At 35.9% G+C, this 19,176-nt stretch overlaps 1 protein-coding gene across 18 annotated transcripts in view; it reads left to right on the top strand.

Annotated features, from left to right (window-relative positions):
• GPHN (gephyrin) overlaps positions 1 to 19,176 on the top strand; it is a 263,372-nt gene that overhangs the window by 166,968 nt on the left and 77,228 nt on the right. For 9 of the 18 annotated variants that reach the window (XM_063159324.1, XM_063159313.1, XM_063159323.1 and 6 more), the window contains 3 exons: positions 2,009 to 2,281; positions 3,563 to 3,670; positions 7,180 to 7,314. In XM_063159324.1, coding sequence (XP_063015394.1) covers positions 2,009 to 2,281; positions 3,563 to 3,670; positions 7,180 to 7,314 — 516 coding nt within the window. The remainder of the gene's footprint in view (positions 1 to 2,008; positions 2,282 to 3,562; positions 3,671 to 7,179; positions 7,315 to 19,176) is intronic. The other 9 variants (XM_063159330.1, XM_063159328.1, XM_063159325.1 and 6 more) reach the window with 1 other exon arrangement.

Below are 19,176 nucleotides of genomic sequence, written 5' to 3'. Positions count from 1 at the left end.
TTTTGGCTTGTTTTTAGTCTTGCAAAATATAGTTAAAGTTATGGAAGAGGGAAAAGTGTGAAATGACCAGATGTTTATTAAGTCTTTGAGATTTTATAATTGTAATAACAGTTGCCTGAAACAATGAGTTTCATGTGTAACATGAGCTTTTGGAGGACTTACTGGGAATCTGGGCATTAACACTGAAGCCAGCAAGGCTTTATTTCACTGCTGGAGTGGGGAACATGCTTCTCTGAGTAGTCAATTATTACAGTTATTGGTCACGTCAGAAATGGTTCTTTTTCTCACTTACTTGAGATTTGCTTCTTTGCTGAAGTAATGATGGTTGTATGCTTCATTATTTTAAACCATTTTAAAATTAATACTGCAAAGGCACAATAACTCTGCAGTTTGCAGTTACATTATAAGTCGTCATCTTTATTATATTTACAAATATGTTTTAATGTACATTGATTATATACAGCATTTGTGCTCATCTGGTTTACTCCAGCTGTTTGCACTACCAACTTGAATGTTTAAAGAATTTATAAATCTATGTGGTAGTCTGACTTGTCATTCATTACTCGTAAAGAAGCAACTGAAAGATGTGCTCTTGTTTAGAAGCTTTGCAATGCTTGTGAGTTGTGTTTTACTAACAAAGTGGGATATATAAATTCCAGTAATTTCTGATGGATTCTTTGCTTGTTATTTTGTTTACATTATTTTTATTTATTGAAAATATTTATTTCATTATCAATTTATGAACTTATTATTATTACTTATTTTCTGGATAATCTAAAATATCAGAATACATTTTTTTTTTAAATTTTCCTATGCTTGAAACATAACTGAAGGGCAACAAAAGGAGTATTGCCAGCTTTCTCTGTCAACCTGTGTGTTCCTGACTGCATTGCCATGGCAATTATTTCTTGTGACCCTGGTATCATTTTCCAATATTTAAATGTTTGTATGCAGTCTCCTCAAATGACATAAGAAAGCTTTCTTGCAGTGCCTGGCAGAGGAATGAGACAATAGTCACAAAATGAATGGGGTAGCTTCCAGATGAAAAAGAAAAGAAATGGAAAAGCAAAACAAAACTGAAAAAAACCCCAAACACTTTGAGGGTAATTAAGCACTAAAGCATGTTGTCGACAAGGGTTGTGGAGTCTCTGTTGTTGGATTGTTTTTCAAGACTTTGCTGAATAAGCCTTAAGAAGCCTGAGTTTCATCCTGACCCTGCTCAGAGCAGGCAGCTGCAGCACATCCCGTCCCGAGTTGCTGCTTTGATCTGGTGGAGCACCAGGGAATTTCAGCAGCACAGGTAGCTGTGCATGGTACTGATGTGTGTGCCCATTATGGAGCAAGAGCAACTGCACAGCACCTGCAGTTTCGCTTTCTCCACCCATACAAAATAAACGTTCTAATTGCTTGTAAGATTATAGGACAAGGAGAGGTTTAAAAAGTAGCTTGTTTATGAATTTTTTTGTTTTTTTAGTTACATGGCATTACAATGACATCAGTGTAGTTTGTCATTCTTCCAGTATGTAAAATAGGTCCATGAATAAAAAAAAGATATGATTATATAAAAGTGTAATTATGAAAACCCTTATGAATTGTTCTCTAATTGCAAGAGAGCATAATAGGAAGGATTTGAAACTAATATCCCTGCAGGGATATAGTTAATGTTTTTATTCTGTATTTTTGTAGCATTCTGCCAGTTGCTGTGAACTGTTTTCTGTATTACATATTCACAGAAATGTAACTCTTGTTTTCAGCATTAGCTCATTGCAATAGCCCTGTTGTTCAATTTACTGTATTTGCATGAAAAAAAGCAAAAATTTATAGAATAGTCACCAGATCTGTTTCTGAGTTCATTTTTCTTTTAAGAGCAGTTGCATAAGGACATGGTGGGTTTTATTTCTGATCACGTGAAAAGATGCGCTTAAATCCCAAACATACTGAAAGAGTAAACTCGTGTTTGCAGGTGCAGGTAGCTTTTCATGGTGGTTTCTCTTCTCGTTCTGCGCAGGAATGCTTTCAGTTTATACTGCCAGCCCTACCTCACGCCATTGATCTTTTGCGCGATGCCATTGTCAAAGTGAAGGAGGTACACGATGAGCTTGAAGATCTACCTTCACCACCACCTCCTCTTTCTCCTCCTCCAACCACCAGCCCTCACAAACAGACAGAAGACAAAGGAGTGCAGTGTGAGGAAGAGGAGGAAGAGAAGAAGGATAGCGGAGTTGCCTCAACAGAGGACAGTTCTTCCTCACATATAACAGCAGCAGCCATTGCAGCTAAGGTGAGTCTGGCTCCTCTCCTCAGGAGACCCTTCAGTTTCTGTCTCAGGCACTTCCCACCACCCTTCATTTGCATGTTATGACTCTACATTTATGTCCTCGTCTCAAACAGATTTATTTCAGGTACATTTTGTAGAAGTAGAGCTTCATAAAAATATATGAATTCTGTTTTGGTAGGTGATTTCAAATTCCAGTGGGAGAAATATCATTTATTATCTCGGTGTTAACATATGTTTTATAATACCATTCTGATGTGACAGACTGGTTTTAGTGGCTTTTTATAATTCAAAGTATTCACACGCCTGAACATGCAAAGTCCAGTAGGCGGCATGTTAAGGAATCACAACAAAACTTTGCAAGCCATAATATCTAATTTGAAATTAAAATTTTAGTTTCTGGAAACTGGTAAAAGTATGACAGACAGGTAATAATTTAAGTAGGAAACTCTCCTGATTACTGTATTCCAATGTGCATGTCTGCATAAAAGATGTGAAATTCTGCCAACAAACTAAATATCATAAAGTCTTTATAGCCTTGCTTTAACCAATAATCATAGATCAGCATTACTCAAAGTAAAATAACAAATTGGAGACTGCAAAAGAAGAAAAAAAATAATTTGAAATTTGTAAATAATTTGTAAATAATTTGAATTCAAATTTTAAATAACTTCCCAAGAATTTTTGTATTATTTGAACAATATATGAATATTTACCTCAGTATTATGGATTCAGTTTTTGAATGGAAAAATAATGTATCCCTATGTGTTTGGAAACAGTTTTTTCCAAACTGCATTATTCCATATCTACTCCAAACGTTGTGGTTTTAATTCCTATTATGAGAATTGAAAGTCTAAGTAACTCAAAATTATATTAAACAATTTCTAAACCAAAGCAGCAACATTCTAACTCCAGAAATGTGAATTCAGGTCTGAGACATCTTGACATTTCTAAGACAGCTGCAGCTGGAGATCATCTCCCAATACACAGAAAATCCTGATTACATATGTCTTTGCAGGGATGAATTAAGGTAATTATCTTTTGCAAGTATCAGTTTTTATTATGCAAATTTTAAATTGTTTAATTTCTTTTTATGCAGGCAAAGATGAATAATATATGCCATTTTTAAAGGCAGGAAATAACCTGAGATTTCAACTGGCTGTGTTCTTATGAGCTTGGCGTTTTGATATCACGGTTGTTTTCACCTCATTCATTTTTGGTCATTTGCTTGTGCAGTTTCATGTTTTCCTGTCACTGTATTCATGGCTGTTATGTGTTGTGCATTAGAAGCATCCATCCTATCCCAGTCCAGCTGTTATCATGGCTAAAGGTCAACAGCCCATCCCTGGTCTCATCAGTTATTGCCATCACACAGCAGGCAGTGCAGGAGAACTGGTAAGAGACACTTCCAAGAGGCTTTTGCACTAACACTAACTAAAAATGCTCTGCCTGCCTCCTAGTCTAGGTATGCACAGACAATGCTATTTATTTCTTCTAACAAAGACACATCAGTGCTATCTTTGAGAGCCCATGTCACAGAAAATATCTGTTTAAGATAAAGAGCTAAACAAGGTAAAGGTCATGTGTGTTGTCACTTTGAACAATTTATCTGCTGAGATATAATAATTGCTATAAAGCCTATGTTTCTCATTAGTCACTGGTTTTATCATCTAATATACTCAATCATTGAATATAATTAAAATAATCTCCTAAAATTACTGCTTTAGAGCTATGAAATGATACCTTTTTCCTCTTTGTCTTGTTTTGCTGCTCTTCTCTCAGTTTTTTTCTCAACATAATACAGCATTTGCACTGGGTGTTCATAGTTTGCTTTCATGACTTACAGTTTCTGTCTCATATTTGCTTCCTGTGTTTCTCAAAAACAGAAGACTCTGGGAGTCAGGAAGCAATGGACTTGTTATAAATTACTAGGTTTTGGTGAATAGTAGAAAACTATTCCAATGAATGGTAATAAAGGACCTGTTCCCTTCGGCAAATAGTAATTTAAACCATCAATCAAATAGCCTAATGCCTCTGTATTTAAAACATGCTTCTGTGTCCGTTGAAAATTCACTTAGGAAATGTGAAAACTTTAAAGTTCACACACCTGATGATAAAGCTATATAGTACATATACATGGTTGGGTGGTTATTTTGTTGTTGTTTTTTGATGAGGTTTTTTTTGAGTTGAGGTCACCAAACTAGAATTTGCACCAAATTACTCAGTACCAATAGAACAGTTAATTTAGCCTCCAGGAAGAACACTGTTAAACTGTCATACATGTTTCTGTGTTCTTTTGCAGATGACTCTTGAGCTATTGTTTTATGCATTATATAATCCAAATCAGATCTTCAAATTCAAAGCAGAAAGTGGTTATTTTTTTGACAGGTTATTGGGGTTTTTAAGCTGTACTTTCTGTTTGTTTTTAAGGCATTTTTTCTCTTGTATAAAAGTCATAGTAATTGCCATCTAGAGAGCGTTTTCTCACCTCACCATCATTGTCAATCTTTGTTTCAGCTCTGAGCAAAAGAGAACAAAGAACTCATATATTTTCCATTTTCTTATCAATGATCTTGTCAAAGTTCTCTAATATGAAGACAGAAATATTTAAACCAAAATAAAAGTACCAGAGAAAGGCCAGGTCAGATGAAAATTGTACAAGCCATGACTGATGGATATGGTGAATATCTTTCTCCATCACTTTCATCCATTTCTCTTTACTTTCTGTCTTTGTCAGTATGTTGCAATAGGTTTTCCACTCCAGCTAGTACAAACAGAAACTATTTTCACTAAGAACTAAGAATTTCACTGTACTCCGTTTAAAGTTTTGAGATCTCTGCTCTGTATTCATTTTATTTGAAAATGAAAAATTAATAAAAATATTAGGGAGACAAATCATAAATCCTCAGTGTGCCTTAGTGAAAGTTAAAAAAACAGTCTGTCCAAAATACAGTAACGTTCCTGCCCTTCTTTATTCCAGGTTTCTGTGACACACAGAAATTTCTCAGGGGTTTATTAACTCTTTAACAGAGTTAACAAGAAGCTGACTTGATTAGAGGATTATATTGCCTAAATTTAATTTTTTAATATTAAAATTCAAAAACTCTCTAAATGTAAGTGAGAAAAATGAGAAATTCCCCATGTCACATTATTTTTTTTGTATGTTTCTGTTAATGGAATAGACATACTAGTAGATTCACAAAATTCAGCAGGTTGTAGTGGTTCAAAGAGAATGTTAGTGCTAATTTATCTAGCAATACAGCACATTCATATTAGAAAAAGAGCAAAATTTGAACTCTGTGACCTAACTTTATACTCTCAGTGAGAAATTTTTCTCTACAATCTAGATAGGTTTATATATTAATTATTTTCTGGTAATTACATTTTATTTAAAGGTAGTGATTTGGAAATAATTCTTACTGAAATTAAGTGCCTGTGATCATCTTTTCCCTTAATCTTCAGCTTCTTTTCTGATTAATATCATGGCTGAAATTTTACTTAAATTTTAATTTTCTCACAGGCGAAAAATTAGTACTACACATGCAGTTCAGGGGAAACTGGGATTCTATCAGTCACTTTATTGCAGAAGAGGTTATTATTACAAAAAGGTGATATCAGATAAAATTGTAGAAACAATGATTGCTCAATATGGTGGGAAATAAAAATGTTTCTTGCCTGAAGGGTATGAGTATCTGGTATGAAGTATCTGGTACTCTAGAGCACCCAGTGTAAGCCTAGGGAGAAGTGATTCATGATACCATTTCCAAAAGCAATATTGTTATTCATGTTGTGGGGTCTTGGAGTACACAAAAGGGGTAATGGACCCCTACACAATCATATCAAGATGCATGCAGTTTTTTATCAAAGGAGAGCAGTTAAAAGGTATCTTATTTGAAGACTTGAAGCTGTTCTTTCTTTCATTTTTTTATTTTATGCCCTTTGAAAGTGTGTTTTTTGCTGTATTTTCCTTAGCCATAGACATTATAAAGAAGCATTGAAAGTTGTAGGGAGTATCTATGCCAATATAAAACTTGGGGACTGTCAGCCGCTTTTGGGCTTTAATGAATTTAAGATGGGATTTCAGGAGAAAAAGTAAACAGAAGGGAAATCATGCTTCTATTACAAACCATTTGAGCATTTGGAATATCATTGATTCCATTTACCTCTAAGATACATCTCTGAGATGTGATTTGCAAATCAGAATACTCCATGTAGAGGCCGGTTAGGCTCTGTTTCTGAAGAGGAAGATATCCCCAGCATAGCTGTCCACATTGAAAAGAAACTCTGCTGACTTCAGAATTTACAGTGGACATTGCAGCATCGGGTGCTTAGCCTTGAAAGATCCTCTGAGGAGAGCTGACAGGAACCGACTGGCAAAAAACAGTCTAGGAACATGGTAGAGCAGAAAGGAGGCAGTTCATGGAATAAAGACTATTTACTCAATGCATGACATTTCTCATGAGAAGTTTTCTCATTGCATGACATATCTTTAGAGGGCTTCAGTAAATTTCTAGCAAATGGTTTTCTTTTCAGAGTATTTCCCCCTGGTTAGTGGATGGAAAGTCTGCCTCCCTTCATGCCATGGTAGAAATCATTGTTGGGTTTTAAACGAAGATTTAAGAGGAAACCATTGTTTTCTTATTCTTTCTTGTTGTAGTATGTTTGATTCATAGTTTTTTCAGAACTAGTATGTTCTGTGCTACTTCAATTAGAATGTGACCTTATATATTTCTTAGGCGTTTGTTACTGAAATTAGGAAAGTATGCCCTTAACCACTGCCAAGCACTGAGTATGAGGAGGTGTGCAAACCGAGGAGTGGGCTATTCCTGTGTTTTTGAGGCAAGGTCTTGAGTTTCACGTACAGTATATTTTTTGCTATTAATTCCGTCTCTCTTCTTTTTAAGATTCCAGATTCCATCATCTCTCGTGGTGTTCAGGTTCTCCCACGTGATACAGCCTCCCTCAGTACTACTCCTTCAGAATCCCCTCGTGCCCAAGCCACCTCTCGCCTCTCCACTGCATCCTGCCCAACACCAAAAGTAAGTACATTTATGCCTTGCAAGCTCCATGCTCAGCCCTGTAATCTATCAGATTAATGTCTTGCCTCTGCTGAACAAGGTTGGTTCGCATGCAAGGGCTGTGTCATTCTGTAGGACAGATAAATGCAGGACAGTGTAGCTCGTTCCACGTGTACTGGTGCACAGTTCAACCTGTGGGTCCACCAACACCTTGTGGTTACTGAAGTTTCATGTTCTCTTGCAATACCCATCATGAATATGAAGTGTTAGCACCTTGAATGTATTTAGCGTCCTTCAGTATCCCCAGGAACATAGATAATCCTGCCACTGAGAAACAACATTAAGCAAACAGTATTTTATTAAAAAAATATATGTGCAAATTTCTAGCCTGGGCTGGGGCAGATCTGTGCCCCGCTTTGTTATTGTTCAGTTTAAGACTTTCAAACCAACCGGCTTTGCTCAAACTTAGATATTTGCTGCCTGACATTTGGAAACAAAAAACCAGCCAAAATTTAATAGAAAGAAAGTTTTAATGCCAACCTTGTGGGATTATTATTCAGTTCTTAGTGATTAGACTATACTATTTAATCACTGAGGTGAACTCTATATGTTTACTTTTTATCAGGCTTTAAATAGCATGCATCAAAAGCTAAGCAAATTGACCAGTGGCAAGCCCTGTAATGTTTACCTTCAGCAGAATTCCTTTCAGCAGAAGAAAACTGTCTAAATTTGCTTTGTGTGTTCACATCACAGAGATCTTTCTGTGGCACCAGATGCTGACATAATAATAAACCAGTAGCAGATGGCAAATAATAACATTCTTCCTTATCTAACTCATGATCCTTGAAGCTTATTCTGCTTGCTAAAATGATTACCAGCATCTGCTAGTTCTTCTCTCCTACTGTCTCACTCTTTTCTGTCAGCAAACAAGATTTATGGGCAACCACCCGTAGAAATATTTTGGTTTAACCTATGGGATTGTTTTATGCAGTACTTACTTCACTGTAATAGAATCAAAATTATTCTGATGGACAGCAAACTTGAGCTTCATTATATAGTCTGCTTTTCTTAGAGATTATTCAGCAAATTCTAACTGTAAGCATCTCCTTCACTTTTTTTCCTAAAAAATTGTATATTGTCTGATAGCTTCAAAATAAAAACATGGAGCTTTTTACATTACAATGCTCAGAGCAGAAGAGCAAGACAAAACAGAGAAGCTGCACTGAGCCTTTTGCCCATTGATAAAATAAAATTGTCCAAAGAAAACCAAAGGTGGGCAAGTAACAGGCATAAGTAGGAGACAGCTCTGCTGAAAATAGCTCTAGATGATACCTATATATTTTCAGGAAGTTTGTCACAATGGGAAGGAGTAAAGCCTATCTGCTCTGAAGCAGAATCCAGTCCTCTAAACTCTCTTGATAGATTCAGAGATTATAGAAGGAATGTACTGGAAGTTTGAAAAAGATTGAAAATCTGAAACTGTGTTTGGGCAATTAGTGGAGGTGAGCTCATTTCATAATTAGATCATGCTTTGGTATTTCATGTTGAGACCTGCTTTTCACATATGACTGCAAAATCAGGTTTTGTCCAAAATGTGTGAGACCACACCACTTTTATAACAGGAATTGCCATGCAACAGCTAGCTAGATGATATTTTCTGTGGTGTATTTGATGGTGGTTTGTTACAAGCCGATATAGGGGAAAATTTAAAAAAACATACTGGAAAATAAACTTGACAGAAGATGGCATCTGTTCCTATTACTTAGGGGTTGGATTTTGCACATAAGCTTCTTTACCACTTAGACAGTTCTTGGTTCATTTTATATATTACTTTCAAAAAACAAAGAAACAACTCATTATATTTTTGTTCAGTCATTTACAGTATCCTCAAGTTTCCAAACATCATCTAAATTTATCAAGAAATGTGGTTCATTCAGATTCTTCAAGATTATCAATGTGTCTAAATGTCTTCAGTTGTTCTGTTTTTCCTTTTGGATCCTGGCTTTCTAATAATGCAATATGAATTAAATTTATACTGGCCTCTTCCCCACACAGTAATGAGAATAAAAATAAATAGAATTCAGCATCCAGGTGATGTTCTGAGGTTATTTATTTTCTTTCTTTAATCTGTAAGTGTGTATCTTTTCAATATGCTCATTTGCTGGTTTAGGAACTCATTTCAGAGCTCCAAAACATGCATATATGACATGAAACAAAGAAAAGGAAGTGTCAGGGAAAAAAATTAGTTCTTTGATTATGGTTATTTTTGGTCTAGCCACAGAGCAAGTGGCACTATATTTCTTTGTCAACTGCATATTCCAGTTTCTTTTGTTGTACTGTTTTCTTGTTGCATTTTTTTTTGTCCTAAGTGTACATGAACCCTTACATCTCTCTTACTGAATTTGCTGAATAACACAAAGCTCTGTGTGTCTCAGGAAAAAAAAAAAAATCAAGCTTCTGCAATGACGGGAGCACCTCTGTTAAATGAATGTAAGTAGCAGGTTACTAATGCATGAGGATATTGAAGAAAAGGTATGGGAGAACAGGTTACTAATGCTCCTGATTACTAATGCACATTTTCATTATCATATTTTGGAAAACCTAATGCTGTTTATGTATGCAAGCAGATCATGTAGACAAAATACAACATTTAATTGCAAATTTGCTTTACTGTTTACAACTTATCATCCATGTTTTCTGAAAATCTCTGTTTCAAACAAAGTACTAAATGATAAATATTGAGTTGGAACCTGGATATTTCAATCAGTTTTCATAAATGTCATTTCCTGTTAAAAGAACTCATTATATTTCTTGGTAGGTGGGAACTTTTTAAGACAAATTGCCATTGGGACTACTCTATGTAAGTGATTAGGTACATCCCCAAGACTAAGCAAACCAGCTTTTGTTAGCTTTTAATAAATTTCTGTAGAACACCTTTCTTGTTCTCTATAACTGTGTTTGAGTTTCAAAGAACATCGACCATTGCACAAAGAGCATTTAAACCACATTTGTAGTAGATGGATTCACATATAGAGGCAATCAAGTTTTACTCAGAGGAAAACTGCACTAACAGTCCTCCCTTTTCAATCATTCAACCATAAAGTTTATAGTAATTGTGACATTTTTATCTTGTTCAATACAGTTTTGATTGTTTAAAAGTTTCACGGCTTTCTTAACATGATTAGATGAATTTGCTGAATACTCACAGAAGCTTAGGATGACACAGTGTGGTTTACAAGTTTTTCTTGTCATTCCAGAAGCTGCTCAGATTATAAGATATCACTATGTTTTTGTCTGTGTTTGGGTTTAGCATTTTCATTAGGTAAAATGTTCTTTTCAGACACAAAAGCAGTAGGGATACCTAGGGTAAAATACTTTTAGAAATACGGAGAATTTTTTTAATATTTGCATTACTGTTGATTCTTGGGGGTTTTTTTAGCTTACAGTATAAAACCTTTGATCCATAAATTCACATAACTCAAAAGAATATATCCAGAATAAATGACTGAGTCATTATTTCAAACTTTGAATTTTGTTCTACTCCTAGGGGGTTCATATGAGCATAAAAGAAAATTGCAGTTTTCAAGTTGAAGTCTTCACTTCTCCCATACATATACGATATAATCAGTACTTAATTTTTGGCAATGTTGCATGTCAAAGTCAAAGGAAGTAGATTTAGAAGACCAAGGACAGGTTTTTAATTATCACCAGGAATTCATTTCAGTGACAAGAGATGTTCAAAGTATTTCACTTTGCAAGATCATCAGTCTCACTGATGTTCAGCTCTTTCACTTCAAGGTGCAAAGTTTCTTCCAGTGTTATCTTTGATCATAAAGGATCCTAAGGAACTTGTTATAGTACTTCTAAGATGAGAGTGTGGGGTTTTTTCCATCTTGCTGCTTCATTCCCTTCACTCCTTACATTTTACTTAAGAGAAAGTCTCTCTCTACTTTACTTGCTTGTTTTCTGTCCCTTCCCTAGCTATCCATTGTTTAGTTACACTGAACCAGACAAAACCCTCAGTAGTAAGTTAGATCCTTACATATTTGTAGTTGAAATAGATAACTTTTAATTCCTGTGTAATAAAAGTCTACAGGCTCTATTTTACAGCTAAAATGAGAAAGCAAAGCTACTTTTCAGAATTTTTTCAAGTCTTACAAAACAGTCATCTCACCTATCCTCTGCTCCGTCCATTAACACCTTCTTTGTAACAGTACATTGAATTCTGCTAGTTGGTCACTTTCTGTTACTCTGTTTCCTATGAAAAACTATTGTCTTTATCATTCATAAGTAGATATTCACCTAAAGACCTTATATTCCCAATGTAGAAAGAATGACACATGTAATTTATGTAAATGTTCCAGGTGCAGAGAATATCTGAAATGAAATAGCCTAGGAAAAAACTTTAAAGATTTTGGGGAAAAAAAAATGCTGATGAAAGTTGTTTCTGTGATCAAAAAAAACCAAACTGATTTCAGTAATTTCTTTCGCTTACTGCTAACAAAAAATGATCTGTCATGATCCACCACTTTAATGTGAAATGTGTCCATTGACATCCACACAATCAAATGAGTTACAAATTAATGATAAATCTAATTAATATTTATGTTTTCAGTCTATTACTTTTTCAATATAGAATTGCTATGTGAAGTAAGCACATTAGCAGAATGGAGCAGGTGGATATGGCAAGAAGTTTTTGTCAATTTTTGTTGTTAGAAATTTTTCAGTAGAGGTGTTCAATATTTATCAGTAAAAGAAAAATCATGTTCCTTACCAGAAATTCTTAGCTAATAATATGATGCTGGTGAAGGTGTGGTTTAGTAAGCTGTATTGGTATCCACAGTGTAGATATTTTGTGTTCATTTGAGTGCATAACATTTTTTTCTTCTTGAAACTTACTGTTTCTCCTTAAGGTGGTCATCAAAGTGAAGTATGGCAAGTATGTGAATGTATTTTAAAGTTTGAATGCGTACGCTAAATTTCCAAGCGAATTTTGTTTTGTTTTTATTTTTGAAGTTTGCATAGCTGAAGTTTTTTCTATGTAGAAACTTGTTTGAGTAATTAGCAAGTGCTTTGGCAGGGCTGTTTAGCTGCGATTAGGTTGAAGAGCACAGAAAAGTGCCAAGAATGTTTCAGATTGTTAGGATGATCTACATAGGTGAGATCACACTCCAAGCACTGTTAGGGTTTCTTGCTTTTTCTTTTAAAAATACACACAGATGTAGCTAGATACTTGTTCCTGCTAAAACTTCCAATGTTTTCATTGTTATTTCTAGGTTTAATTTCCTCTTAGTTTTTTTCAATGTACAATCCTGGATTACAGAAAATTATGTTTAGTAAAAAGAGATGCTATTATAATGTGTATTTGAGTAGAAAGTGGCCCTAGTTGCCTTAGAATGAATCGTGGTTCCTAAGGCACATCAATCTACTGTATCCTCCTGTGTTCTTCTCAGCACAATGCAGCAGTGATTTTCAGATCAATTACTAATTAAGATACCAGAATATTTTCATATATTCATTACCTTTTACCCCCATTGTTTAAAGTGTATAATCTTGGCAAAACATGTGGATAATGCAGACCTAGCATGTCTTATTTTTTGGTTACAAACCCTGGTAGTTAACAGCATGCTGCAGCTTCAAGAGTGAGACGTTTTAACTGAGGAAGAAGCAATCTGGTTGCTCAGGATATTAAAAATCCCTCAAATACATCATAGTTACTAAAATCCTTTCAAAAATGGAAGATACACTTTGTAGGAAGGTCAAAAACTTCAGGGATAGTCTTCTGGGCATTTTTATTAGTACCAAAATAGACTCATCAACAAGTCAACTCTGGAGAAGACAGACTAGGGTAAACTGCAGGCTGAACATTGGCTTTCAGTAGAATTACCTATTTGTCTTAGCTTTCTTTATTGAATATGTGTGCTTCAAGTAGTACTTTATTTATTTATACCTGGAGTTGGTATTAAATAGTATAGCAGCGCCAAAATATAGCTCTCTTCCCTTAGTCATGCTGAGGAACTGTTTATTTTAGAGTAGCTGGGAATTAGCTTCAGATCCAGAACATCCAGGACAATTCTTGCAGTCACAGAATCAGCTACTCTTCAGACTTGTTACAGATTGAATCATACAAAGAAGCTCTAATGTGCAAAATTTCTCTACATTTGTATGTCTTAATTACTAGTTGATGTTTATTAAGCCACAGAATTTCATTCTTTTCCTGAGTCCAGTGAAAATTTTCAAACAGGTCAGAAAAATTTCAAACAGGTCACTCAGTCTTTCCCTAGAAATACTTTTTCTTCTCAAATTGTAACAATTCTCTACATGTGTTCCTTCAGAAGAGAACAACCTTTCAATACATCCTGGCTCACATATGCATTGCATGAGTTCTAGTCTCTGTATACTAGTACTGCATCAGATAGTCAGTTCCTCCTTAAAATGTTCTTTTCAATTAACTTTGGGAGCAAGAGTTTTCATTTCTTAGTATGCTGTCTTCCAAGGCCAAATGTTATTTTCAAGTTTTGGTAACTTCAATCTGTCATTTCTTTAAGATAGGGAGAAGATGTGCATTCTTCTCATATTAGAAGCCTTACTGAGATCTTTTCAGTTCCTATCCAAAACAAATCTCTGGTTTGAATTCTGATGGAACACAAGATGAGGGTTTTAGGGTTTGTTTAATGGTTTGGGTTTCTTTGACCAACAGCTATGTAGTTATGTTTGATTTTATCCAGCATCTTCAGTTAGAAATTACTGTGAATGCACCTCTACAGAATTGTTTTCAGGCTACTTTGTCAGTATTTCTAGTTCTGGTTTTGTCACTGATGCTTATTAAGTTTGTTGGCACCTGATAATCATTTTTATGTCTTGCTGAAGATGGCATCAGAAAAATATTGGCTTCCCTTTTCCATTCAGTCTTTTTTCTTTGGGGCTCTTAGTTCCTATTATATATGTCAACTGACTAAATCTTGTTTCTTCCTGAAAAATGGTTTCAACAGGAAAACTGTGCATCCTATAGGCTGAATTTTCATATAGTCTTATGCCTGTAGGAATTTGGTTTTCTTTTGTTCCTCTTCTTTAGTGTCTTAGTCCATTCATACATTAATCTCATTTAAGTAACAGCTCAGCTTCTGTTCCTTCACTAACTCTTGACATAATAAATAATCCACATCATTTATTGCTGTGTTCTTTTCTGATGAAAAAATCAGCAGTTTTAAAAATGTACCTGTAAGGATAAACAGCAGTCTTCTTGTTGGTCCTTTTTTATTAAACAATTTAATGATGGTGTAGCAAAGTTCAGTGCCAGATGTTATAGGAGAGATAGGTGATGCTATTTTAGAACAAAAAGGGTTTAATTCACCCTTTAATATCTATGTATTCAAAGGCACAAAGATACATGCATTCAGTAGTCTGTCCAGAATCCATATGAGTGTACCCAGCTGGTCAGGATAGCTTGAAATGACAGAGAGGATGTGGAGCACCAGCTATGACCTTCTCTACAACTTCTCTAGCATCCTTCTTATGCCAGTATCCTACAAGTCAGGGTTGGATACATCTTTTATGCTCTTTAGAACCTAACAGTAAAGGGGATATTTGTTTCTCCATCTGGTTCCACTTCTTGAATATGTTAGATTTTCTTGCCATACTGTGTTCTCCTTATGTAAATGTGCTCTTTATCATTCTGATTTCATCTCAACAGCTCGACTCTGTTTTGGTCTGTAAATTATTTTAGGTTGTCTGATTTTACTGCTTGGGTATCCCCAGAAGCTACATGAAGTGCTGTGAACTAAATGAACTACCAATCTGCATGCCATCAACATTTTTATGTTCCCTCCACTATGCTTTCTGGTGCTTCCCCATCCATACATCTCCTTCCTTTTGTCTGCCACCCTTAATATATCTGTTAGACATTTGAGGAGGGTTCTTATGCTGGTCTATATTACCTTGCTATTGAAGCAAGCGTGTCACAGTTTGGTATTGTATCATCCTTCCACAGTTTGCATCATCACCATCTGCATTTCATGCACGTGTGCTGGTTTTGGCTGGGGCAGAGATGGTTTGAGGCTACACAGCACTACAGCAAAAGCAAAAGCAGCCACTAAGGAGCACTAGACTAATACACAGGAGCCTGCTGCTTATTAGCTGAACAGAAATAGCAGCTATAAATGCAATCTAGCACATGTCAGTCAAATCTGTCATTATCTCAAATGTTTTGAGCTCCGTGTATGGTGCCAAAAAGACTCTTGCAGTTTAACCCCAGCTGGCAACCGAGCCCCCTGCAGCTGTTCACTCTCTCCCCAAGCAGTGGGATGGGGGAGAGAATCAGAAGAGTAAAAGCGAGAAAACTTGTCAGTTGAGACAAAGACAGTTTAATAGGGAAAGCAAAAGGACACACAAGCAAAGCAACACAAGGAACTAATTCAGTGCTTGCCATGGGCAGGCAGGTGTTCAGCCACACTGATGGGAGCAGGGCCCCGTCACTTGTGACAGTTGTTTGGGAGGAAAATGCCATCATTCCAAATGTCCCCACCTTCCTTCTTCCCTCAGACTTACATGCTGAGCATGACCCCATATGGGGTGGGATATCCCTCTGCTTGGGGCCAGGTGTTCCAGCTGTGTCCCATCCCCAGGTTTTGTGCGCCCCCAGCCCACTTGCCATATGAAAAAATGGCTGTGCATTTACCTATTTACAGAAAAGGCTTTGATGATGTTGCAAGAACTGCACAGCAGAAGAAGAAGCATCCCTGTATTGTTGACTGTGTTTCCAGCACAAATCCAAGGAGTAACATCAATCTGATGCAAGATTTGAGAGGGAAACAAGAATCTGAAGCACAGATATTGCTTTTCTCATTATGTAAATATGCAATTCCCTTCAAGTGGTAGGCTCTGTAGCAAGTGCATTAATAGTTTCTGAAGCCCATTTTCACCATTGAAAAGGGTTTTAGGAAATAGAGGATTTAAGAGTAAATGGCACCTACCTGTTCTATGGTCTTAACTCTTATTTTCAGCAATATCTAATATTATTTAACATTATAATAAGTGATACCATCAAAGATCAGCAAACTAAAAATAGTTTTTACCTTCTGCACAGCTGTGTCAAGCCTTGTTTTATAATCTCACTATCTCATTGGTCAGTCTGCACTCAGTTGTCTTTTTGCCTTTTAACTCAAATAGGACAATCCTTGCTTGTATTCTTTCCTCAGCCAGACAAAAGGGATGTGTAAAAATTTTCAGATTTTATTTTCATTAATTAAGTCAAGTTCCCTCATTTTTGTCCTTTAAAACAAGCTCATTCCAAAGTCTTACATGCTGAAATTAATTGCCCTTAATTTGCTCACCAATTTAGTTTTATTTTTAAAGGCAAAACATATGTTATCTCTTTATAAGGGGCATTTATGAGTAGGGTAGAATTTGATTTCTTCAATTAATTTTCAACAGTACGTTTCAATTAATTTTCAACAGTACGTTTATTTCTTTGAAAGGAAGGGAAGTGATTTTTTTCTATTTCTGATCGCTTTCATGCCATCATTGCACATTATTGGATATGAATTTCTGTAGGCATTTATTGATATTTACATTTACTGAAACCTTCATACAATTTAGTATGTTGCTTTTTATTTAAATTAGCAATAGTAAAGTCTATATGGAAAAAGTCCATGAGAAAACAGAAATCCTTAAGGTGAGACATTTTAAGCACTTACAGCTGGAACATATTTCTCTCTAATGCCTGTGTTGGAAACAGGGCCTCCCATTTGATTAACTCGCAGTAGATTTATGGAAATCATTCTGTGAGAAACAGTAACAGGTTTGGCAAGACTTCAAACCAGCTGCTGGTATTTTTTCAAATCTTTTTGAAAACCACCCATTGCAGTTTATTTCTTACAGCTCCTTTTTTTCTTTTATATATAGTTTTTCAAAATGTGAGGAGCATCTTTATCAAGGAGTTATCAGGTGTTTGCATGGCAGTCCTTTGCAACACGGTGTTTGCTTTATGAAGTTTGCTTTATGAAGGTTGCTTTATGAAGCTTTATGTTTGCTTTATGAAGTTTGCAGACAGCCTCATTGGACAATGGTTTCACCCAACAGCACTGTTAGTGTGGACAAAGATTGACCTTGGCCATTTACCAGGTTATTGTTAGTGCTTGGCCACTTAAAGGTCATTTTGTTTTAAGCTTCTGCTAAGTGAATTGCACACCAGATCTTTCCACCTTAACTTAATCTTCTGATACTGTTCTCTCACTGCTTTGTTTCCTGTGCCTTTAGTGGGTACACCCTTTTCCAATATCCTTACCAACTCTTCCGCTCCTCCGATTATTGAACTCCTCGGGATGTATAAATGTGGGGAAATACATGTGACAAGGTGTGTTTACACACAGCCCTGTCTAGTCAAAAGGATAAAATGCAGGCTGTTACAGATATTTGAAAAGAAACTTTAAAGCTGCTTGTCCTCTTCCCTGTAAAGTCCCCATCTGTTTTCAGAAAGGCTCCTTGTTACACTGGGCCCCAATGCAAACATCTCTCTCTTAATTTTGGTGCTAGAAGTGGTTAAAGAGAGCAGATATTTGCTTTATAACCCTACCAGAGAGCTGGTTTGCTTTACCTGTCCCATCATCAGGTCACTTCTAAGTGATTTCATTGGTGCAAAAGTTTTCTCCTTGACCATGAAGATATCTTTGATGGGAGCTAGCTTAGTGTCTGAAAGTGTTTAAAGGACAGCATCCACCACTGTACATGCTATAACCCTGTATCTGCTGCAGCTTTTAGAACTTAAGTTCAGCTCAGGACAGCAAGGTAAAATAGCACATTCAGAAGTGAATTGTCAGTTTGGAAAAGGTATATGAAAAGAATACAGAACTTCACCACCCAGGACTAGAATGTCTTTATTTTTGCCTTAAATATGACCTTTCCTTCTTGCCAAGACAGATTTCTCATATAAGGAATAGGCTTGAAAAAGTCTACCGGAGCATGAGGTGTGAATTCTGCTTTCTTTTGTAGGGAAGCTAGAGAATCACTGAGGCTGCAGGCATAGGTGAGGAGCAAAATGTGCCAGCAGACAGTAAAAAAATGATTAAATGGGTCTGATATGAGAGGATTGAAAATATTGAGGGGAAATTGGATGTAAAGGTCTAATATAGACCAAAGCAGTATTTGTGGCTCTTGAGTGATGGGAATGCAGGACTTAGAGTGTTTGAGGAAGAGTGGGAAGTAGCTTGGATGCAGCAATAGCATTATGAGAAAAGGAAGGGCTGTGGCCAGGCAGAAGTGTCTGAAAGGCAGCCTTGAGCTGGTAGAAGGATTTGCAAACTTAGCCGTGTGACAGGAGAGTTGTCCAACTGTTCACTTTATAGTGACAGTAAGGACCAAGCTCTCATATGCCCAGATTTCTAGCTTGAATGAGATTTAGGACTTTAAGTCACTACAAATAGAGGTACTCTATGTAATATTTATATTTATTGTAGTCTGTCTTGCCCTGGCTGTGCATTTACCTATCAAATTTTTATTTCTGAGCATTAAATTTCACTGAGGTCAATAGATATTTTTAAAGAATTGACAAATGTTGGTGTAAAATTATCAGTGCACAAAGTCTCTTGTGTAAGGACATGGTGACATTATCTTTGCCATTATGTGTGTTAACAGAGCATTCGATCTAGTGATGATACAAGTTTGAAAACAGTAAGAAAATTGCTGTACTTTTTACCACTGCTTGTTCCACCTGCACTGTGTTTACTCCTACATCTGTACATGGAACAGTGTGAGTAGTAATGGCCATATGAAAAAAAAATTGTGGGTAGTGTGAACAAAATTTTGAGATGGTATGATCAATGATGTTTTATTGGCATCCATTAGAATTCACATACATTACACTTTTGTTTAACATTAGGGTTTAAT

Source organism: Melospiza melodia, chromosome 6 (genome assembly GCF_035770615.1).
Source record: "Melospiza melodia melodia isolate bMelMel2 chromosome 6, bMelMel2.pri, whole genome shotgun sequence".
NCBI lineage: Eukaryota > Metazoa > Chordata > Aves > Passeriformes > Passerellidae > Melospiza > Melospiza melodia.
This window is presented reverse-complemented; position numbering and strand designations above follow the sequence as displayed.